General features: G+C 31.9%; 5 protein-coding genes and 1 non-coding gene across 32 annotated transcripts in view; 4 read left to right on the top strand and 2 right to left on the bottom strand.

Moving 5' to 3' along the window:
• LOC115244238 (retinoic acid receptor RXR) overlaps nucleotides 1–2,765 on the top strand; it is a 99,059-nt gene extending 96,294 nt beyond the window's left edge. For 25 of the 26 annotated variants that reach the window (XM_029821744.1, XM_029821741.1, XM_029821725.1 and 22 more), the window contains 2 exons: nucleotides 64–389; nucleotides 1,123–2,765. In XM_029821744.1, the coding sequence (XP_029677604.1) occupies nucleotides 64–389; nucleotides 1,123–1,399 (603 nt within the window). In that variant the 3' untranslated portion in view covers nucleotides 1,400–2,765. The remainder of the gene's footprint in view (nucleotides 1–63; nucleotides 390–1,122) is intronic. The other variant, XM_029821743.1, reaches the window with a different exon arrangement.
• Nucleotides 2,766–6,966: 4,201 nt separating this feature from the next.
• On the bottom strand, nucleotides 6,967–9,370 carry LOC115244242 (translationally-controlled tumor protein homolog). The gene is made up of 5 exons (XM_029821750.1): nucleotides 9,220–9,370; nucleotides 8,711–8,781; nucleotides 8,441–8,628; nucleotides 7,745–8,014; nucleotides 6,967–7,400 (listed from the first exon to the last, which is right to left on the bottom strand). Exons 1-4 carry the CDS (start codon nucleotides 9,245–9,247, stop codon nucleotides 7,783–7,785), a joined length of 519 nt encoding a protein of 172 aa, XP_029677610.1. The 5' UTR covers nucleotides 9,248–9,370; the 3' UTR covers nucleotides 6,967–7,400; nucleotides 7,745–7,782.
• Nucleotides 9,371–11,864: 2,494 nt separating this feature from the next.
• On the bottom strand, nucleotides 11,865–17,168 carry LOC115244186. The gene is made up of 12 exons (XM_029821636.1): nucleotides 17,110–17,168; nucleotides 16,997–17,061; nucleotides 16,212–16,861; nucleotides 16,023–16,135; nucleotides 13,907–15,947; nucleotides 13,431–13,561; nucleotides 13,256–13,345; nucleotides 13,051–13,161; nucleotides 12,810–12,907; nucleotides 12,603–12,704; nucleotides 12,317–12,508; nucleotides 11,865–12,234 (listed from the first exon to the last, which is right to left on the bottom strand). Exons 2-12 carry the CDS (start codon nucleotides 17,012–17,014, stop codon nucleotides 12,118–12,120), a joined length of 3,663 nt encoding a protein of 1,220 aa, XP_029677496.1. The 5' UTR covers nucleotides 17,015–17,061; nucleotides 17,110–17,168; the 3' UTR covers nucleotides 11,865–12,117.
• A 1,286-nt stretch (nucleotides 17,169–18,454) lies between these two features.
• On the top strand, nucleotides 18,455–20,887 carry LOC115244216 (la protein homolog). 2 transcript variants are annotated; one of them, XM_029821673.1, is made up of 6 exons: nucleotides 18,455–18,470; nucleotides 18,701–18,998; nucleotides 19,164–19,259; nucleotides 19,367–19,717; nucleotides 19,846–19,985; nucleotides 20,497–20,887. In XM_029821673.1, exons 2-6 carry the CDS (start codon nucleotides 18,846–18,848, stop codon nucleotides 20,510–20,512), a joined length of 756 nt encoding a protein of 251 aa, XP_029677533.1. In that variant the 5' UTR covers nucleotides 18,455–18,470; nucleotides 18,701–18,845; the 3' UTR covers nucleotides 20,513–20,887. The 2 variants fall into 2 exon arrangements, with proteins under 2 accessions (XP_029677533.1, XP_029677532.1); XM_029821672.1 differs by lacking the exon at nucleotides 18,455–18,470 and having other exon boundaries at nucleotides 18,571–18,998.
• An 829-nt stretch (nucleotides 20,888–21,716) lies between these two features.
• On the top strand, nucleotides 21,717–24,398 carry LOC115244281 (la protein homolog). The gene is made up of 8 exons (XM_029821827.1): nucleotides 21,717–22,066; nucleotides 22,223–22,318; nucleotides 22,459–22,809; nucleotides 22,949–23,094; nucleotides 23,195–23,255; nucleotides 23,370–23,669; nucleotides 23,746–23,881; nucleotides 24,088–24,398. The coding sequence occupies exons 1-8, from the start codon at nucleotides 21,914–21,916 to the stop codon at nucleotides 24,168–24,170; spliced, it is 1,326 nt and encodes a 441-aa protein (XP_029677687.1). The 5' UTR covers nucleotides 21,717–21,913; the 3' UTR covers nucleotides 24,171–24,398.
• LOC115244304 lies at nucleotides 23,933–24,017 on the top strand. Its single transcript, XR_003885361.1, has one exon. It is a non-coding gene; the product is annotated as a small nucleolar RNA U6-53/MBII-28 (small nucleolar RNA).
• Nucleotides 24,399–24,427: the final 29 nt, after the last annotated feature.

Genomic DNA, 24,427 nt, shown 5'->3' with positions numbered 1-24,427 from the left:
GCTCTCTGTTTTTTCCTTACCAAAAACTCGTTCCACTAATCCGGCATCTTTTATAATGCGTAGAATGCGGTCTCGCACATTTGCAACGCCACCAACAAACAACTGTTCCAGCTGGTGACATGGGCGAAGCACATCCCGCACTTTACATCGTTGCCGCTAGTGGATCAAATGCTTCTACTCAAAGCTGGCTGGAACGAATTGCTAATAGCCGGCTTTTCCTATCGTTCCATCGAGATGAAGGACTGCATCGTTCTGGCAACGGGCACCACGGTGCATCGAAATTCGGCACTACAGGCAGGCGTGATAACGATATTCGATCGCGTGCTCTCGGAACTGGTGTCGAAGATGCGTGAGATGAAAATGGACAGGACTGAACTCGGATGCCTTAGGTGAGTGGCAAGAGAGTGATCTTCAACGGGTCTTTATAGAAATAGAAATCTTACGAGTGACTTTTTTACACGATTGTTTTACGCGAAAATTAAATACTTATCAATATTTTTGTATACTTCGCTTTCGGCACTTCTTTTCCCTTAATTCTAAGACATTTTGTAACTTTTGTCCATGATTTTTTTGACTACAATACTACACTTTAGTACAAAAATGTACTAACAATAAACAAAAAAAAATTTTTTTTATTTAAAAGAATTATTTATTTAAATACTTGCAAAGGAATTAGTTATTTCAATAAAACAGCAATTAATAAAATATAAGCAAAGTATGCTTTTATTTGCAAATAAAAAAATTATATTAAATTTTTTTATCTTTGTTGTATTAAATTACTTCCTTTAAATCTAAAAAAAAAACGCTTTTTAATTTTTGACTGATTATTTCAAAAACACAGGTTTTCTTTATTTTAATAAATAATTTGTTATCTTCAAGTAAATATTTCTTTATATTAAAATTTTATATAATGTATTTTAAAAATTAGAAATTTTATTACGTGCAAATAATGATTAATTTAATATAACAAAATATTTTTGGAAACAAAGTATATATTTATTTAAGTAAAAAAATCAAAATTACCAAAATGTATTTATTTGATTGAAAACAATTTTATTTTTAGTGTAGTTAATTGAATTGCGTCGAATGTCTTTCGCTAAGATTTTGTCCGTGTGTGTACAGATCCATTATTCTCTTCAATCCCGATGCACGAGGTCTCAAGTCCATTCAGGAAGTTAGCCTACTGCGCGAGAAGATTTACGCCGCTCTGGAGGAATACACCCGCGTGTCTTGGCCGGATGACCCCGGCAGGTTCGCCAAACTGCTGCTCCGCCTACCATCCATTCGCTCGATCGGTCTTAAGTGCACGGAGCACCTGTTCTTTTTCAAGCTCCTCGGCGAAGAGCGGGCGGTCGAAGACTTCCTCAAGGAGATGCTGGAGTCACCATCGGATCCTTAGGAGCAAAAGGTGTGCCGCGTCTTGGGGCACACCGATCTGTGAAAGGAAAACCAAGAGGAAGAGAACGACAAAAGAGAGAATAGGAGCCCGCATTCGAATCGAGTTTCTCAGTTCGAGATGCTAGACAATTTCTGTATTGTGACGCCTCTCCGGCATCACAATATAGATTATCGCGCGTCGAGCGAGATGGAATTTACTTACTTCTCTTCATCGCTATCCCTACCTCCTCCTTTACCCCATCCTGTTATTTATGTTTTTGTTAAAGCTTTGCGACTCTCGTGTCCAGCGTAAGGAGGCGGTCTTTATTGGCCGATTCGTACTGAAAATACACATGCGAAAAAAAGGATATGTGGATAGGATGTGTATATGCCCTGTATGGCTTGTATACGTGCCGTAGTACGATTTGAGTGCGATGGACAGTTGCTGTAATATAATTTAGGCTTTTGAAACCGTCAATCGGTCATTAGTTAATTTATCGAACCGATTAAATTTAATAACACGTGAAGATCGGCTATATCTTACAAACGTAAGTGCGATCGATAGAAAATTTAGTCTGATATTTGACGGATAAATCAATGGATGTCTTGATTGGCGTTAATTAACGAAAAGTTGTAGATAGATAAATAGAACTTTATCTATACACACAAATATCGTCAACATCAATCGCTGCCTCTTTAATCTGTGACATGTGTCGTGCCATTATCCGAGCGAAAATCATGTTTCCATGCGATATTTCGTGCTGACGATCGATCCTTGTTTTGAACAGATATCGCGTCTTCGTCGGACTGCACTTTTCACACAAGTTCCTAGAATGATTGACTGTTTCTTTCTTTTCTATTTTTGCACTTTATTATATTTCGGTCTCTTTTTTTTTCTCTTTTTATCTCGTTCTCTCTCTTTCTCTTTCTCTCTCTCTCTCTCTCTCTCTCTCTCTTTCTCTCCCCCTCTCTCTCAATAAAGTCACGTATTATGGATCGTTTTGGCGATTTTGATTTTCGGCGAGCTCGATGAAGACGCGATCTGTGCTTGCGAGTTCTCGGACACCTTTACATTCCAACTCTGCCTCGATTCGAATCGTTACTTTAAAAGAGCCACTATATTGCATATAGATATATATACATACACTTGCATCAGTGAGCGAGTTTAACGGTAATTTATTGTTTTGTATTTTAGCGTATAGGGAAAAAAACGAACTTACTAATTCATTATTAATTATATTAAATATGCATTATGTAGCTCCCTTTGCCCCTTTTTTATATAGCATGTATCCGTGACGAAATATTGGAACTGCAATAACTGCTAATATCAGAGCGTGCGAACGAAATATTTGCTTTCAAGGTGTTAGGATTTCCATTTATCTCTCTGTTTCTTTATATGATATATACATATATATACTCGGATCTTTTTCGTTAACTTTCTCGTAAGCAGATTTTTAACTTTAATGTGACAAATTCATGTTACTGTATGCTTTACAGTGCTGGAATGCTGTCTTCTGTGTCTCGTACAAATTCGACATGGCAGCAAATAGTAGAGTTAGAACGTTTTCTTTTTTTTTTCCATAGTTTACACTGGCAGTGAGATTTGTTTTCCCTGGAGAATGTTCAATGCACGAAAGCAGATAAAAACGAAGATGCAAGAGATTTCAAATCTTTGAAAAAAAAGTTCTTGCGAGATGTATAATTATACTATAAATCTAGCGTATGCGGTAAGGATTAACTGATCGTGGACTCAGAATTAAGATAGAACCCTACTCTCGTTGTTAGTAATTTACAGAATCGCGTATTACATGATGCGAGCTGATGGATACAGATTTGTAAATTATACGGCAAGACAAGTATTTGCTCAGACGTTTATTTTCTAAATTTACATGTTATATTAGATATGTATAAAAATATGTAAAAAACGTATATACATATATATATTTTTCTCGAGACTGTTAACTATTTATTACACTATCTGTTAACTATTTCTACTTGAAAAATCGGATTAACGACATAATTTACGTGATAGTCGGATTTTAATAGTTTTATGTCGACATTATGTCGACTCGGTTCTTCGTTTGGAAAAATTTTTAGATGTGTTATATTATGTATAATATAATGTTTTTATTCATTTAATAAATACGTAAAAGTTTTTATAATATAAACTTTATATATGTATCCATATTTTTAATGAATTTATGAAGTTTGACAATTATGTACAATTAAATATGATGTAACACAATTATGTTGTAATGTATTCAAAGAGAGATGTAATGTTATTTTTTTATTTTAACTAAAAACTTGGAGTATATATTGTTTCATTTTGCAAATATTGTACAAATACTTGATACTTTTCAGACTCCTTCAGCTCAAATCATTGATACGATTTACTCTACTATTCTAGAAATATAGTAAGGGAATGATCATACTTACTTCAATAATATAAATTATGATAATATTATTGTATATTATTAAACATATTTCTATTTTTGCGTGAATGCCTACGATTGTTAGTTGTTGGTTATTGTTATCTACTTGATGAGAGTTTTTAATGTTATGCGTACCGTGAAAAACAAACACAATTATTAAATTCATAATTTTTTTTATAACATACTGGAGTTTTTACTATTCATTTCAGATGCCTGTTTTTTTGTTTGGTATTTTTGAGCATTCAAGGAAGGCGAAGAGTTACGTATTAATACGGACGCTGGAGCAATATGTATAAACCGATTTAATTTTCCCAATATACGCGTAGTAATTCGAGTCATTTTGATTTATTAAGTAGGAGCACACATATTTTAAAGCGAGATTCTATACATATATTATATATATACACACACATATATATTTGTCAATTTATTATTTGATTGTACAATTGTTATTTCAACACGTTACTTTTATGGACGCAAAGCACCTGACCAAAATTACCTCTGAACAATCGCGCGACTAGCGATCACCTCTTCAAATTCCTCACAAAATATAAAACGACGCTGTAAGTGACCATTAGGATCAGTGGGCGCGAATGCTACCTGTGAATGAAGTTTCATATGAAATATATAAATGTTAAAAGAACGGAAATATCTCTATACATATATATAAATAATATATGAATATATATAAACACCGAATTCTTTCACAAATACAAATACGACAACCTCAGTAGTAATCAGGAAAAAGAATTAACAAAGGTAGATCGACACAGATTAATAAAACTATGTCCTGCGATCAGATACGTTTATATAAGGTAAGAGGATTTAAAAGAGTGATCTTTGGAATGCCGTGTGATTACGTCTATTAAAACATAAATAACACATTGAGCTTCTTGCGCGTGAAGCATCGTATTCGGGGATACTGGATCATGTGTGTGCGTGTGTGTGTGTGTGTGTATGTGTGTGTGTGTACCGGAAATATATACTTTTAATATAAACTTAAATGCTTTTGCCATACTTCTTTGAAGTATCATTGAAATGGTACGATGCTCAAATTGTGTATAGTATAACACAGTCTTACCTATAGTAACGCACTGTCCTATAGAGCGGAAGAATCGGGTGCGCTGTATAAAACCTTTTCTCTGTATAGCAATCGATATATGTTTTACTTTTGTATCCATGTATTGTACCTCTTCTACTTTTGTCTCTTTTGTACTTATGCGGACCCGCTGGGTATTACAATCGTTTCTCTGTGTTGCATGCCGTTTCTTTTCTCTTCCAATATAAATTACTTTTAAGACAAAAATATGACACATCCGACTAACATATATTTGTATGCAAAATCCTCTTTCCAGTATGACGAAGTATCATTTATCATTTCATTATTTGGAAAAAATGTGTGTGTGTGTGTGTGCGCGCGCGCGCGCGTGTGTGTGTGTTGTGAGAGAGAGAGAGAGAGAGAGAGAGACAGTGCAGTACTGAGACCCTTTTACGCACCCATTCTACACAGATCAGTACAAATAAGTTTAATAATAATAATAATGATAATAGTAATAACTAACAATAATAATAATAATAGTAATAATAATACCGATAACATTAAATAATATACTGTTTATTCTTATCGAACGCGTATAAGATGTACCCAACTTAACAAATAGTAGCAGAGGTGTGTCCTACTAAATACCGTACCTTTAAAAGAGCTAAAAAAACTGTAAGCTAGTATGTTACATCTATGTATAAATTGTCGTACAATATTTACGTATATGGGCAATCTCTAATTAAGAGGATTAATAAGTTAACACTCTTGTATGACTGCCATTATTGATCAAATATTATTTCGGGATATTATCGTATAAGTCGGATATACTTCGAATACTTGTTATTTTTCTTCTTGTTTCGCGTGCAGGGAGAAAAGACACATTTATATACGGCATACACGTTCGTTCATAATTTCGGATTAATATATATATATATGTGTATGTATGTATGTATATGTAACGTATGTACATCTCCCTCAAGAGTTTATCATTTTAAGCTGTAAGTTATATAATTTCGTTTATAACGTTATAATGGGACATTTTGTTTCGCGCATCCATTGTAGATTATAAAAAAAATCTGTCTCTAATACTTATGCTATTTACTACTACTAAACTACTAAGATACGCTTTTGTAAATGTAAACATATACCTTTTTTCAAATAACGGTACGGAACATGTGCAAAGTACGGAGGCGTCGAGTTCTCAGGTGAAGAGAGCAAATGTGTTTTTTTTTTTTTTTAAAGAAAATAATAGTAATATATTCACAGAAAGCGAGAGAGATGAGGGTATATAAAATAATACAATGTAGAAACGCAAGAGAATCAGATGTAGAAGAGGCAAGCGAAAGAGAAATTGAGAATTAGAGAATGAGAAATTGTTGACGGCAAGAATGTGCAAAATAAAAGGGAGTGATGTGCTACGAGTGTACTTGTACAACAGTATGTGGCTAGTAACAATCCCTGAGTAAAGAAATATAATGTATGGTTTCGCGCCAAGAGATAGATCATCTATTCTGACTTATCTAAATATAATATTTTTATGAAGTGAAGATATCTGTATTTTTCTACCATCCTCTTGTAAATCTTTTCTCATATTACGCGCTTAATGAAAATCAATGAATCAATGGTATATGACCATAAAAATGATTCTTTTTTTTTGCAGTATATTTATTACTGTGTTATCAGAAGCGGACATAAGTTTCATGCATCGTGTTTTCGTTCTTATGAGATAATAAAAAGTTCCTATCTTTCACGCACGGTATTAGATTTATAATGAAATTGCTTGCACATGTGTGTACTAGATGCAGCACATGACGAATTTATACATACCTCTTACCATTCAAAGAAACCGAGTTAAAGACGAGTAAAATAACAATAGCACCTGAAATATAATCACGCGTTTACATTTCATAAAAATCTACATATATAAATGTGTATATATATAAATGTGTATATATATAAATGTGTTTAGATGCACTTCAGATATATATATATATATATATAATTTACATATATTACATTCATGATTTATAAAGGATAATTAAGGAATGAAGGGAGATATAAAAAAAAAATAAAAAAAAAAACAATTATGGAAAAAAGTAATAAAAGAAATAAAAATTATGGAAAAATTTTTTATTTATGATGGACATTTATGTGTCGAATATGTTTCAGAAATTGTTAATCATTACTGACATTAACACAATAATTGTAAACATTACATCAGTGATGTAAGTCTATCGCTGCAAGTTCTTTCCCCATCTTCCATATATATATATTTTTTTATATAAATTAAATCATCTAATATAAATTGGACAAATGTAACACCTTCTGGGAAACATTTTTACGAAGATTCCTGGTGTTGTCATCTCTTTTCTTGTTACAGAGTATTTACAACTATTTATTAAGGAATTGTCATTATATATCGAAGATTTTATTCATGTAGTGTTTAATTAATTGCACTGTAAACCAAGATTGGAAGTATTAAACTGTCTTATATTTTTAACTAAATTTCACAGCTTTTTAGCATGTGTGCAGTCTTGATTCCAGTTTATCTGAAAAACACATATGAAAATAGATTAGATTTTATTCTATAATAAAAAAATATACCAAAAGTAAGAGTTGCATTATCAAAGATGTTTGGTTTATATTAGACGCTATGATCAAAAACACATCACAGCGGGAATCTGCTTGCCAATTTAATCTAACATGTTTGTGCAGTGGCGAACACAAAGAAAATGTGTTGGTCACGAATTTCACATGTATATTATATTTTGCAATTTTTATCTCAATTTTTTTGTTAAAACATGTTAATTTTTAGCACATATGTAAATAGCTTCAATATGAATCTAACATTAATAGATAAATACAAGAAGCGATAAATGAGAGTACAACTTACAAAATTTGTCCACATTTTATTAAATATCTAAGAATTACTTAGAACTTTTCTTCTTCAAGACCATGCTTGAAGAACATGAGTACAGGCACAGACTCGCCGTCGATCTCACGGTACTCCATGAGGCCCACGATGCCGTCAATGTCCATTGAAACACCGGTGAAAAATTGCAACTCCTTGAAACGACCTAAAATATCTTTCATAACTTTGTTCATATTGGTTTTAAAAACTTCTACTTGATCAGGTGATTCCTCTTCTAGCCTTGCTACTAGCCTACAAAAAAAGAAAAGTATATATGTGTTACAAACTTATATATACATATATATTGTTTCATATATACAATTTATTTAAATAAAAAATAATAAAATTTAATTTTTTTATTGTTTTTGATTACTATTTTTATTTTTTCTCTTTAAAAAGTTGTTATAATGACCATGAAATAACCAAATATTTAATGTCTGTATAAGAGGTTTAATGAGTCATATTGCTGAGATTCATCATTAAATGACTAAACAATGACTAAAGCCTAATAGTTTCTGAATCTTTACGATAATAAATATAAATATATTCACTTAAATAATATGTGAAAAAGTTATACATTTTGAAATGTACAATGATAGCGCTTTTTAGTTAATTGCACCACTGCAAAAAACTTAATTTAATAAATTTAAAAAAATTCATAGTAAAAAAGGTACTAACTTCTTCATGTAATCCTTGAGATACAAGGTGTAAGATTTTTTATCTCCAAAGGCAAATGTTTCTTGAAGTCGGTGATTCAACACAATATCAACACCAGACTCTACCATCTCATCGGTGCCTTCATCGGCCTCCTCCGCAGAGGGATTAAAACCGGCAATATTAACTTCACCTGATTTACGAGAGATCAACTGGAAAATAGCGTACATATTCATTACATAAGTCTTCCATACAAAAAAAACAAGTATTTTGTAAATATATATAAATATATACTTTGCCATATACTTCATACAGCACATCATCCACTAGCTTCATTTTATAAGTGTCGGAGAACATTTCATCTCCTAAAAGTATATACACAAAATATTATAATACTCTATAGATTTATGTAATAGATTATTTTATATGGACTTATGAATTATTATTTTATGTAAGCACCAGAATTCAAGATCTTATATTGATAAAATGGTACATTACTCTTGCAACCATAAAAATCATTAAGAACATATGGAAAGGTTAGGAATTTCATAATCATATCTATCAAAGAATCTAAATAATTATAGTATAATAATCGTGCTAATTTATCATGAAATAATAAAACCGCGTGTAATTTCATTCAGAAATAATCTGGAAATATCTCTCGAAACTCGAACCATCATCGAGAATGTTCGAAATATCATCTCATTCGAGCTTTTTATTCGCGTTTATTATCACATCTCGATTTGGAAAATAAAAAAATAGCTAGCTTATATGATTGCGAGAACATTTTATTGTTCACTCACCGGTGAAAAGATCCTTGTAAATCCTCATTGTGGAAGATGGAGAAAGATATAATTACAGCTAAAACTAAATAAGACACGGTCACCCAACAAAGCGTACCGGAAAAGAAGGAGATTCAGCGAACGTCTCAGAACTCAGAATGTGTGTGCCAACTTGAGCGCGTGAAATTTTCCCCGAACAACATCTAGGCCTTATGCCCGTATCAGACTACACATTGAAAATTGAAGATTGAAGATTAAAGATTGGAATTTGACTAATCAGAACAAAAAGGACTAAAATTTCTTTATTCTGATTGGTCAAATTTCAATCTTGAATCTTGAATCTCAATCTTCAGTGCGTAGTCTGATACGGGCTTTAGTACATCATGAAGACTAAGTGCCAGTCTACAATAGGTGATTTAAGCCCTAAGCCTTAAGAAATTGACTAATCACAGTCGAGTATTCTTCTCATACTTGATTGTGATTCGTCAATTTCTTAAGATTTAGGGCTTAAATCACCTATTGTAGACTGGCACTAAGTGCCGGTCTACAATAGGTGATTTCATGTTCTTAATGATTTTTACCAATCAGAATAAAGAAATTTTCGTTTCTTTTGTCCTGATTGGTCAATTGAATGCTATTCTATTCCAAGGAGCAAATTTTGAAACGCGATCTTGGAAAGAGTCTTCAAAGAAGGGGGAATAACTTATTTCGTATAAAAGGATACATACATACTTGGGGTGCGTTCCGTTTCACGCATTGAGCGCATAAATCGCCTGGAAATCTATAACGCACCCTTGCTGTGTTCCGATTCCCCACCCGGGTGCACCCGATATTATAGTATAGTATATGTCACGTATACTATAATATCGGGTGTACCCGGGTGGGGAATCGGAACACAGCTCTGACAATGGTCTAGTTTATACCGATATACTATGATAATACGTACTAAATACAATACTGACCAATCACAGCCATTCCATTCTTTAAAGAAATGGCTATGATTGGCCAGTGTAATACCTAATACGTGGTAAAGTATATCAATGTAAACTAGGCCAATGAGTGGATCGCTATCTTTGCCAGGATTTCGCTAATTGGTTGATATTTTACTATAGTATCATGGTAAAAAAAATGATTTCGTATGTGTACTTTATGAATTGAAAGAAAAATAAATAATTTGCAACCATCTTCAATTTTACTATTTAAATTCATAAATAAAACCGAAACATTTAGAAGCTGCGTACCGTTATATTATTTCTATTACGATGTAAATAATATAATTTAATAATTTACATTATGGTTTTTATTGCTAAATATCTGATAAAAAAGTTTTGAGTTTAGATTAAAAAATTACTTAAATAATATAATATTATTAATTATATTATTTAAGTAATTTTATAATTTATAAATTCAGTTAGATGCATTAGTGCGCACTGATGCACATTAAAAAGCTATATTAATCGTTTATTAAATAATCGATCTATAATTTAAAATACTTGTATAATTTAATATTCCGCTTGTATATACGTCACAGTACGGAAAATATTTCGGTAGCAAATTATCGAATAGTATTCGGCCTTGGCGGCGTAAACATTAGCGCGCTATATATTAACGTGTTATGACTTTACGGCCTTATCATCCGCACGGCGATACTCGAACAGTAAGATAGTAGAGCGCGAGACACTCCGTCAAATTCGAAACGCGATCGCGACAAGTATCGGGAAATAATTTGATATGATAAATCATTAATTATCATTACATTAAATATAATACGTAACTATATCGCGACGATAGATCCTTGAAGCGCGTATTTCGCGTGACGTGTTCATTTTATCAACTATAATTATAAGAATCGAAATGACACGAATCGAGATTATAAATAAGTGCCACACAGAAGAAGAATTTAATTAAATTAATTTAATTTATATTAAATAAGGCTATATGTTACATAGTATATATAAAACGGAGAAAAATGACTATTTTGTATTTGTATCAATTATCTGTACTTTTTATTTGAATATATCAATAAATTATATTTCTTATGACTCTTTTATTGTTAGAATCACAGACTTTTATATAATGCAGAATATATAGTATATTATTATAAAAATTTGTCTTTAGAGCAAGCGGTATTTTATACAAATAAATGAAAGATCTAAGCCGTTTGTTAAAATGCCAGAATTAAATAAATGTCAGGAGACTTATTTACAGTGTGCACACTTCGTCTTTATTCTCGTTGAGACTTGTTCACAATCAAACATCTAAATTGCGTCTAATTAATATATATGTACGACTTATCAAGAGTCATATAAAAATCTATGTTTATATGTATATATACATTCATCATCTTCCCTTATTTCTTCTTTTTAAATTACAAAAATATTCGCGACAGGTACCGCGCGAGAACATTTTTTTAATATTATACCACATTTTTTATTATTTTATTAATAAATGACTTTTTTGTACACTGCCTTTTTTGTAAACACACAAAAATTGCAAAGACGGTCTTAAGATTTTTGTATATTTCATTATTTTTCGAAAATGAAAGAAAAAAGTTTTTCTGTCCACAATTTACAAGATATAAATACTATGTAAACAAAAGAAACATTAAAAAAAAATAACATATATAGCGGGAGATATACATGGAAGAAAAATATCTTGAAATAGAATTTTCGCGCGTATTTTTGTGCATTTAATATTACACACATAATTTTGTAACACAAAAAAATTATTAAGATTATATAGATGTTGCTTCTGATAGAGTCTTTTGTCGATGAAATATCTTTATAATAAGTATATATCATGTTGCGTCTTGTTTTTTTTTGTTGGTGAGTGTCTACAGTAACATACATCATAATATGAATCGAGCAATGCAACATTGCATCGTCTAAATAAAAACCGCATTAAATAAAGATATGAAAACTATTGGAGTTTAGTCGTATTTCTATTCGAGAATGCCTCTGTTTTATGTCGTTTCCTCAATGTCATTGTATATTGCGACGTCGCTCCTGTTTTCGTATTTAGCTGGGTGCGCATACGCTGCATAAAAAGAAAATCGTGCATGATTTCTCTAAAAAATATATGATAAAAACTCTAGTTTATAAATCAATTTTAATATTACCTTTGGTGGAGATACGTTTTGCTCCTTGTCGCTAGAATCGGTCGATGAGAATGTCAAATTTTGTTTTATATATCTTTTGCCATTAATCCAGGATTTTCGAGATTTATTCGATCTGTATGATTTCTTTGTGCTATTTGCAGCTTTAGTCTTATATGACTTGTTAGAAGATTGAGTTTTCTCAATAACGAGCATCTAAATTAAAAGTAATCCATACATTTTTTGTTAATAATTTATATTAAGAAAATTTTTTATATTTGGAGAGAAATATTCATATAATCTAACTTACTTTATTTTTATTTGTACTAGGAATTTTATTCGATTTGAACAATTTTTGCTCCTTCGATATATTCTTGGAGTTTGCTTTCTGTTTCTTTGTTTTTTCAGTACTCTATATTTCACATAATATAAAAAAGATGTGTACATTTGTAGTAAATAAAAATTCATTAGCTATGAGAAATCATTGAAACATTTTTATAATTATATTATAATTTACCAATTCTTTTGAAATTTCAATTCTCGAAATTAATGATGATTTCTGTGAACTGCCTGGATTATAAACTAGATTGTTATCTTTCAAAGTTATACGTTCACCTGTATAGAAAATAACACTATAAAATACTTTCAAATAGAAAGTTATCTATTTTCTATTTAGTGAAAAAATTGATCTATTCTATTTCTACATTTTACTTTTATTATTTATTTATTCTCTCCCCTCCTCTGCTCTTTCCTCTCACCTGTCCAATAAGATAAAGGAGGTACAATTCTACGACCTCTCGAACTAACAGATGTATTCAGCGAGTCCATGGACGTATCATTAAGTTTCTCACTCATTTTTTGTATTTTACCTAAAAAATAAAAAATTTCTCGTAAAGAACATGTAATCTTAACGTACTTACAAAAAGTAAAAAAAAAATATGTTAAGAAAATCGCATTATATACAGTTTTGCAACATTTTCCAAGTCAGACAAAATTGTTCGATATTCGTAGGACATCCGTTACGACATTGTTTTGCAAGTTCCTTAGGAATAACTAAATAATGAAAAATAAAAATTATTAAAATTGACAAATATTTATGATGTAATGTATTATTGTTACCAGATTTTGGATACTCTACCATGCTTATAGTCGTTCAAGTATCCGACAAGCTTGTAGAATTCATGATTCACTGTTTCGATCGATGTAGCTGATAATCGCTTCAGTACAATATCCGTCGTAAATTTTCTCTGCACGACATGACCAAGTTCGCTATAAACAGAAGAAATACAATTGCATACCGTCATATAATTATTAACCGCATGTGAGAGAAACTTCTATGTGAAAATGTAAACAGTGTCAGTTCAGGTTGGTACATTCGCCCAGATAACGACTTAACATTTTGTAATTGGAAAAATAAATGACTGAAAAAGAAATTTGAAAGTGAACGTGTCATATTATATTGAAAAAGACTGTAAAGAAAAATTCGAGAATGCTGAAAAATTCGGTGATGTTTAAAACACTATTTCAAAACGAAATATGGGAGTTAACTATTTTCTTTATCATCTTATATCATCTGTATTATTAACAAAATTAATTAAATTTAAGAGCACTCACTTGAGCAATTTTCCTTCAAATATCAAGCCTAATTCAGATTTCGATTTCGCATAATATATTACTTTCGGCATCCATGCGCTCAGCACTTTGGAATCATTTTCAATTTCAAGCTTATTGCTTTTAGATTGTTCAGTTATTGGATTCGTCGTCGATTTCGTCAAATTAGCGGAATTTACATTCGATTCATTTTTCTTATTTGTTGTCAGATAGATCTTTTTTTTATTATCGGATGTCGTTTTCGAATGAGAATCATTTGCGATAATTGCTTTTGTTATAGCGATTGACGCTTTCGATATGGATTTCTTTTTGTGAACCTCTTCCAATGACTGAATATTGAAGTATTGTTTGTCCTCTTCATTTTCTACAATATTCGCATCCAAAGCTTGTAATTGTTCTGACTTGGAATCTGCTTCTTTTATCTTTAACTTCAGGTTTACCGGCATCAAACTGATTATGCTAGGTTTGGAGTTTTTCATTGCAATCTCGTTTTTTGATTGTTCGATATATTCTCTATGTGATTGTTGAAAGACAAGAGGTTTTTCGGGGAAATTATTATTACTCTCGCTACTGATCACAATGTCTTGATCCAGATTAGAATGCGATGTTATCATATTTCTGTCTGTTTTCTGCGTATTTGTACTTACAGTCACATCAACGCCAGAAATGGTAGCGTAATCGACATCTGCAACAAATTGTGAATGTGCATTTTCTTCAACTCCATGCGAAACTTCCTGTTTCTTTATAGAGACATCCAAGTTAACTTTTTGTGCCTGAAAAGGATTGAACGATTGTTTATTTTGCATTGCAGGCTTGTTTGCGCCATATACATCGAAATTATTTCTCTGTGTCATCAGATGGTTATAAAAAGTGTCTTCTTGTGATCTTTGAGCAATGTTTTTTATTTTATGATATTTTGCCGTATCTATTTCATCTTTTACTTCATATTCCGTGATACTAATACAAGATTCGTCAGAAAGTAAACTATTCTTATCATTAGCGGTTGGAATCGTCGTGGGAGCAGATTCAAACTCATATCCGATTCCTTTGACGTTGCGTGAATTTGCCGATTTCTTCTTTACTTTATGCTTGTATGTTTTTCTGGATGCTTCTCTGCCATGTAAAACTCGTTCAATCGATATTTTGGGTACGCCCGCGTAAGTCCGGCTCTCTGATTCATCCGAGTCATTGTTATCATCGTGTTTTGGATTAACATTTATTGGATTCGATAACTGAGTACGATTAGAATCATTGTTTATACTTCTATATCTCAAGTTGGTGGAGTTCATGCAATTTTTTCCTTGTTCCTTTATTTCATTCTCAAATTTATTAGTAGCTATACGATTGTCATCACACGCGAGACTCGGCTGCAACGTTTCCTGCTTGCATGATGTTGCACGACTTGCAGAAACCGCCGAGTTATAATCACATTCCGATTTCGCCCTATAAGACACTGTATAGTCCAAGCAATCAAACATCTGAATAATTTTGTCGATATACTTTGGAGAACAATTTCTGTCTGCCAAATTGTCAATTATTATTTTTAATTTATCCTCGTAAATGATATCTTTTAATTTATTCATTCCTCTGGAGCTATATACTGGATTTACATCCAATTCAATATTTTGTTCATTATCCACATCACATGCTAATTTTATGTCCCTTGTTTGTGCAATTGGAATTATATCTCTTTTGGAATTGGAGATAAGAGGTTTTACAAGTGAAGCTTCCTTATAACTTTGGAAACTGTGAGTGGAACAATTATATATTTTTTTCTTTTTTGAAGATTTGTCACTTGAATTTTCAAACTTAGTATATTCAAATAATTTACAAGGTTCCTTAAAAATATCCTTTTTATTTGTGCTTATGTAAGTTAATTCTGTTAATTCACTTTTTAAATCATCATCGCTATCAGTAATAGGAGTAGGCCAACGAAATGTCACTGGACATCCTTGACTGACATATGTTCTCCATATCTGATAAACGTTTTCCCAATCATCAGGAAAACCGTTATAAAATTTTCCGCAAATATAATCCGGTAATACTGTATAAAAAAAATACAAGTTACTAATATATACATATATGTATATATATTAAAATAGATTTTAATAATAATTACCATTTCTTTCATCAACAATATTTCCTTGAAGACTATATTTATGTTTATATTTCGATTCAACACATGTCGCAGTATATCTCCTTATGACTGGTTTGCTATATATAACTCTTCCACTGTTAAAGAAAATGCATGTTAATTTAAGAAAAAATGTTAATGCACAAATTAATAAAATGTGTATTATGTATTTACCATTCTAATGTTCCTTTAATTATTAATTCATAATTGTCATTGAGCATAACTCTCCATCTTGAAAATATTCTGTTAACCCTCTGAGGATCATTGACAGGTATTGTTGGTACAACAAAAGGATGCAAGTATTCTTTGCTAGTATTTGTATTAGCAGATATATGACTAGTAGCACTCAACGAAAAAGTATTTACTGTGGAAGACTGAACAGATCTATTAAGTGGATTTGACACTACTGTTTTGCAATTCGGCAATGTAGGAACTTTGTCTTGTGTTTCTTTGGAAATGCGATAAACTGTGTTTCTCATTGGGGATGGCATAACAAGTCGATCACTGTGATCATCTTGTTTAACGCTGAATGTGGCCATTATTTTTCCATTGGTCTTACAATTCCTCTTCATCGATAAGTTTCTCAGATTATTACTGGAAGCCAAGACTTCACTCTTAACCACCGAAGTATGCAACAATGGAGTCACGCAACTGGAATTCATACTATCCACACTGATGCTGGAAATGCTGGGCCAAGCTGTCACAGCAGGCAACATTTCTTTTTTATGTACACCCTTGCTATGCACCCTTTTCAGTACAGCCAGTTTCAAGGAGCGCTGCAGTTTCTTGAAACGTTCACTTGTTTGAAAATCCTCAAATGTAACCTGCGATAAAAGTGCAAGATGCATATAATAAGTTTACTCAGTATTTTGTACAATTACAAGAATGCGATAATACATTGAGATTAAGATAATATAGATATCTCTTTTGTATTTTTTAAATTATACTTGTATACATACCTCAGCACTGTTGGCCATAACACCGACGAAATATACCGGCCGCGTTCGTTTTGACGCTGTAAATACTGAAAGCGTTTAATTGATCAATTAATAATATAATAATACTAATATACCAATTGCCCTGAATTTTAGTTCCTTTTGTTCTGATCCGCCAAATTCGAATTATTAAATGTTTTCAATTTTCAACGATATAGCTGCGGTCGGGAAGACGCTAGAAATGCTTTGAAGCATTGCATTAACCAATCAGAATAAATAAATCTTTACTCTTTTTGTCCTGATTGGTCAATCAAATGCTTCGAAGCATTTCTAGGGCTGTGTTCCGATTCCCCACCCGAGTGCACTCGATATTATAGTATACGTGACATATACTATAATATCGGGTGCACTTGGGTGGGGAATCGGAACACAACATAGCGTGTTCCCGACCGCAGCCATAGACTTCCAGTGCTGGCAATGAATTCTGGAACACAGCCTAAAAGAAACTAAAATTTCCTTGTCCTGATTGGTCAAATTTCAATTTCAATGCACAGTCTGATACAGGCTTTAGTCTGATTGGTCTGATACGGGCTTCATGCGTGCCAAAAAGCAAGGCGCTAGCCAATCAATCTATTGCTCTAAAGTTCGTATCAGACTACGCATTGAAAATTGAAGATTGAAGATTAAAGATTGGAATTTGACTAATCAGAACAAAAGTATGTCGTTAAGCCCGGATCAGACTACGTATTAAAGATTAAAATTTAACCAATCAGGCTAAAAGGAACTAAAATTTCCTTGTCCTGATTGGTCAAATTTCAATTTCAATGCACAGTCTGATACAGGCTTTAGTCTGATTGGTCTGATACGGGCTTCATGCGTGCCAAAAAGCAAGGCGCTAGCCAATCAATCTATTGCTCTAAAGTTCGTATCAGACTACGCATTGAAAATTGAAGATTGAAGATTAAAGATTGGAATTTGACTAATCAGAACAAAAGGGACTAAAATTTCTTTGTCCTGATAGGTCAAATTTCAATCTTGAATATTGAATCTCAATCTTCAATGCGTAGTTTAATACGGGCTTAACCGAGCCGGCAACCCGTAATGTAATACGGCCTTTATAGTGGCATCTTCAAGGAGAAGTTCATTTGGACACGATACGATTGAACACAATTACTCGTATTAGGTTTGTTCGCGTTGCTTGAACTTTTTGCACTCAGTACCTTCGCATTCACTCTCTTCAACATCCAAATATATATTTATCTCATTTTCAGTGCAGAACTTTTGGGGAATTTCAAGCAACGCGAACAAACCTATTGACCAACGCCTAGGGTAACCAGGACGATTGACCAATCAAAAAGGCCTCATTTTCAACTGGCCAATAAGTATTGTATTCAATTGATATACATCCGCATCTTCATATAGGTTTTGTTTTATGCATCATTTTCGTTTTCGACTTGGATTCAAATAGGCACGAGCAGAACACCACTGACCACTGATGGTACTGATGCCAGATGCCAGATGCCAGATTCGAGACGTGCAATGTGCAACATGCCAAATCGTGGTAGAGGGGATAACAGTAGAAAATCGCGTACATGTGAGATATATACGCGATTTTCTACTGTTATCACTTCTACTGTTATCCCCTCTACCACGGTTTGGCGCGTTTTGCGTTGTGCGTTGTGCGTTGTGCGCCGTGCGTCCTGCGTCCTGAATCTGGCATCACTTCAGAGCATCTTGTACGAGACGAGAAGGAATCTTTTTTTCAAGAGATACCGGAATTTAAAAATATAAAGCATACCAGGAGCTGGCCTTTTTGAGACTGCAGCGTCTGCATTTTATTTTTCTATAATATTGTAAATCGATTATTGTTGACATGGAAAACGGTAAAGAGGGAACAAATGCCGACTGCTTGATCGATGATGCTGCCGATGAGATTAATAAAATGACGATTATTGACGCTGAAAGTAAAAACGATGTGGTAAAAGCGACCGCGGAAATTTCGGAGAAGATTAACGTCGAAGTAGGGGTATGTATCATATATTTCGTTTTCGTGAGAAAATAAAATCTTTTATACATTATCGTGTTGAAAAATCGCATTTTATCTGATGTAAAAAAAAGCGGCATAGGGAAGTAATGACCAAAAGCAAGTATCAATATATTAGTTTTATACTTAAATATTTTGTAATGTAAGGTCAGTAAAATTGTTGACACTGCGATCAATGCAAGCAAACAAGCAGAAGAAAAACCGCCTGCAGAACTTTTGAAAAAAATCAAGGAACAAGTAGAGGTATAATAAAAAAGACTAATGATCTATAAAAATAACATCTATAAAAAAAAGATAATGAACAAGTATCAATCTGTTTTATGGTTCTATTTTTTTGTTTTCTTTCACAGTATTACTTCGGTAATGTAAATATGCAGAGGGATAAATTTCTCATTGAACAAACAAAACTAGACAAAGGCTGGATTCCCATGACTGTTATGTTAAAGTTCAAGATGTTAGCTAATTTTAGCAAAAATGTTGATGTAATTCTAAGAGCTCTGGAAAGTAGTGATCTCATAGAGATTTCTAAAGATAGAAAGAAAATACGGCGATCGCCAAATTATCCTTTACCAGAATATAATGAGGAATGTAGAAAAGCTCAAGAGGCCAGAACAATTTATGTTACAGGATTTCCATTAAATTTAAATATTGATGAGCTAAAAGCTTTTTTTGAATCATACCAGCCATTTGAAAGAATTATGGTAAGTATATCTGTTTACAATAGATTATTTGGAAGATTTGAAAATAAAGAATCATGTGGATATGGATATGACTAAATATTAAATTATTATATGTATAGATTTTTAAACAAGATTATTTCGTTTTACAGATGAGAAAATATCAAGATCATCAAGTTTTTAAGTTTGCAGGGACTGCTTTTGTACAATTTGAAACTTTGGATGGTGCAAAAGCATTCATGAATGTAAAATCTATAAAATATGAAGATACTGAATTAATAAGAAAATGGGTGTAAGTAAAAATATATACATGGAATTATTTATATATATTATATTTTTAGTTATATAATACATTTTTACTTGTGTATAACTTTGATACAACATTTATAGCATCAAGTCATAATTAATCACATTCCAATTTTGCTTTATAAGATACTGCATAGTACAAGCAATTAAACATCTCAATAATTTTGTCGATATAAATACTTTGGAGAACAATTTCTGTCTGCGAAATTGTCGATAATTATTTTTAGTTTATCCTTGTAAATGATATCTTAATTTATTCATTCCTCTGGAATTACATTCTATAGAATTACATTCTATTATATACTGAATTTACATTCAATTCAGTATTTTGTTTGTTATCCTCATCATGCGCTAATTCTATAGAATTACGCTAATTCTATAGAATTACATTCTATTATATACTGAATTTACATTCAATTCAGTATTTTGTTTGTTATCCTCATCATGCGCTAATTTTATATTCCTTATTTGTGCAATTGGAATTATATCTTTTTCAGATATAAGAGGAGATAAGAAGTTTCATAAGTGAAGGGTTTTCCTTACAGTTTTGGAAACTGTGAATGGAACAGTTATGATATTTTTCTTTCTTGGAGATTTGTTGCTTAGTTTTTGAAAATGATTCATAAGTTTCCTTAAAAATATCGTTTTATTTCTTGTGCATATGTAAGTCAATTCTGTTAATTCACTTTTTAAGTTATCATTGCTATCAGTAATAGGAGTAGGCCAATGAAATTTCACTGGACATCCTTGGCTGACACATGTTCTCCATATCTGATAAATATTCTTCCACTCAGGGAAACTGTTATAAAGTTTTCCACGAATATAATGTGATAATACTGTAAAAGAAAATATAAGTTATTAATATATGTAATATATATATTAAAATAAGTTTTTTAATAATAATTACCATTTCTTTCATCAACAGTAAGTTTTGTATTATACAATTACAAAGATGCGATGATATATTGAGATTGAGAACTAATACAATCATCTCTTTTGTACCTTTTAAGTTATACTTGTATACATACCATAGCATTGTTAGCCATATATAACACCGACTATATTTACTGGCTGTGTCCGTTTTGACACTGTAAATACTGAAAGCATTTGATCAATTAATAGTAATAATATATATATATATATATATATAATAATATATCAATTTGCCTTGAATTTTAGTTCTCTTTTCCCTGATTAGCCACATTTGAATCTTCAATTTTCAATTTTTAATGCTTGAGTTCACAATGCTAGAATTCTGTCCGAGTTCTCGGACCGAGAAATGAGCCAATCAAGTTTGCAGTTTTTACGGAGAAGCGGCAATTTTATTGGCTACACGTTTCTCGGACAGAGTTCTAGCATCGTAGACACAAGGCTTTAGTCTGATTGGTCTGATACGGGCTTTATGCGTGCTAAACAGCAAGGCGCTAGCCAATCAACCTTTCGCTCTTACGGTTAGGCTTTCAATCGATTGGCTAACCTAACCTAAAGCCCGTATCAGACTACGCATTGAAGCTTGAAGATTAAAGATTGGAATTTGACTAATCAGAACAAAAAGCACTAAAATTTCTTTATTCTGATTGGTCAAATTTTAATCTTCAATCTTCAATCTCAATCTTCAATGCGTAGTCTGATACGGGCTTAACGATTGGCGTCGTCGCGTCCTGTGTACAACAGCCCTTATAGTGGCACCAATCCTCATACGGGCCTTGTTTTATGCATCATTTCCGTTTTCGACTTGGACTCGAGTAGGTACGAACAGGGCACGTGTGCGAGACGAGAAGAGATCTTTTAGATCTTTTTCTTTAAGAGATACCGGAATTTAAGAATATAAAGCGTATCTGGAATTGGCCTTTTTGAAACTGCATCGTCTGCATTTTATTTTTATATAGATACTATAGATCGAATATTGTTGACATGGAAAACGGTAAAGAGGAAACAAGTGCCGATTGCTTGAATGGTGATGCTGTCGATGAGGTTAATAAAGTGCCAATCGTTGACGCTGAAAGTAAAAACGATGCGGTAAAAGCGACCACTGAAATTTCGGAGAAGATTAATGCCGAAGTAGAGGTACGTATCATATATTTGGTTTTCATGAGAAAATAATAAAATATATCGTGTTGAAAAATCGCATTTTGACTGATGCAAAAAAAAGCGGCATAAGAAGTAATGATCAAAGGCAAGTATCAATATATTAGTTTTATACTTAAATATTTTTTATTTAAGGTCAATAAAACTATTGACACTGCGGACAATGCGAGCAAAGAAGCTAAAGAAGAACCACCTGCAGAACTTTTGAAAAAGATCAAGGAACAAATTGAGGTATATATATATATATTTTTTTTTTTTTGTTTGTTTGTTTGTAAGAAATAGCATTAATAGTCTATAAAAGTAACATCCATAAAAAAAAAATAAACAATTGTCAATGTTTCATACTTCTACTTTTTTGTTTTCTTTTATAGTATTACTTCGGTAATGTAAATATGCAGAGGGATAAATTTCTCATTGAACAAACAAAATTAGACGCAGGCTGGATTCCCATGACTGTTATGTTAAACTTTAAAATGCTAGCTAATCTTAGCAAAAATGTTGATGTAATTATGAGGGCTCTGGAAAGTAGCGATCTCATAGAGATTTCTGAAGATAGAAAGAAGATACGGCGATCGCCAAATTATCCTTTACCAGAATATAATGAGGAATATAGAAAAGCTCAAGAGGCCAGAACAGTTTATGTTAAAGGATTTCCATTAACTTCAAATATTGATAAGCTAAAAGTATTTTTTGAACCATACAAGCCATTTGAAACAATTGTGGTAAGTATATCTGTTTAAATTAGATTATTTGATACATTTGATAATTAGGAACTATGTATATGGATATAAGAATAGATAGCATGCTAGAAATTATTATAAATATGTATATATTTTTAAACAAGATTATCTTGTTTTACAGATGAGGAAATATCAAGATCGTAAAGATAAAGTTTTTAAGTTCAAAGGTTCTGTTTTTGTACAATTTGAAACTTTGGATGATGCAAAAGCTTTCATGAATGTAGAATCTATAAAATATGAAGATACTGAATTAATAAGAAAATGGGCGTAAGTAAAAATATACATATATGGAATTATTTATATATATTATATTTTTAGTTGTATAATACATTTGTACTTATGTATGACTTTGATATAACATTTCTAGTGCAAATTATAATGCAGAAAAAGCTCAAGAGAGGGAACAGAGGAGAAAGAAAGCAGCTACTGTAAGTGTGAAGAAAACAAATAGAAAAGATTATATATATATAATCTAATGCAATAAATGCAAATTCATTTTAACTTAATTTTTTAATATTATGATTTTTGTTTTACATGCTTAGACAGGAAAAAAGGAAATCGAAGTTGATAAATCAGATCAGACATCAGAAACAGATACTAATATAGATACTAGTATAGCTACTAGTACAGATAGTGTAGATAATAAATTGCCAAAAGGTTCCATTATTTACTTTTCCGGCGTTTCTAAGATATGTACAAGGGAAGATATAAAAGAATCTTTAAACAAGTTTGATGCTGATATTGCATACATTGATTTCCGAAGAGGGGATACGGAAGGATGGGTACGTCTGCAAGGAGAAAATGCTGCTAAGTCTTTGTTAGAAAAGACAAATGAAGGAAAGGTGAGAAATTACTAAAATTTTTCGGATTGTGCTTTTAGAATTACAATAATCGAGTGTAATTGAATTGTATTCCAAGGTGCTAATTCGCGAAGTTGAGGTCACTTGCAAAGTTCTTGAAGGTGAGGAGGAAGACAAGTACCTGGCAAAAACGTTGGAAGAAATGGCAGCATCGAAAAAGAAATTTGGCAAGGGAAAACGAAGTGGTAAGAAAGGTAAAAATCATTCAGCTTTGAAAATACTATAATTTTATCGATCTTAATGTATATTAATGATGCTATTGCCATGCTAATACTGAGAAATCAAATATTTGGATTTCGCTGAGTTAAACTCTTCAAACGACTGAATTTTCTATATAATGATAAAAAAAGAATATCACAATAAAAAGAAATAGATATTAATTTTTTTTTTATGTTCAAAGGACGTAACGCACGAGGAGCAAAAAGAAGAAATAATAGTCCCACCCCTAACGCAGTTTCAGCCAAAAAGATGGCTGTCGAGTAAGATGGATTCACCGTGGGGTTTTTAAGGCATATAATGTATATTACACTGTATTTTCAATGTATTGACAAGTTGTATAGAAAAGAAACAATGAATTATGGGTAGCATACTTTATTACATTTAGAACTTATTAGAAGCTGATCTTAAGTATATGTAAGTTTTCTTTTCTTTATTCATTATATTTTCTCTCTTGATGTGATATAAGATACTTTGAAAATAAAGTTTTGTCTATATTTGTTACGTAATATTCATTCAATTAA

This window comes from Formica exsecta, unplaced genomic scaffold, assembly GCF_003651465.1.
Source record: "Formica exsecta isolate Colony F162 unplaced genomic scaffold, ASM365146v1 scaffold80, whole genome shotgun sequence".
Taxonomy (NCBI): domain Eukaryota; kingdom Metazoa; phylum Arthropoda; class Insecta; order Hymenoptera; family Formicidae; genus Formica; species Formica exsecta.
Note: the sequence above shows the minus strand (reverse complement) of the source record. Positions and strands in the feature narration are given on the sequence as shown.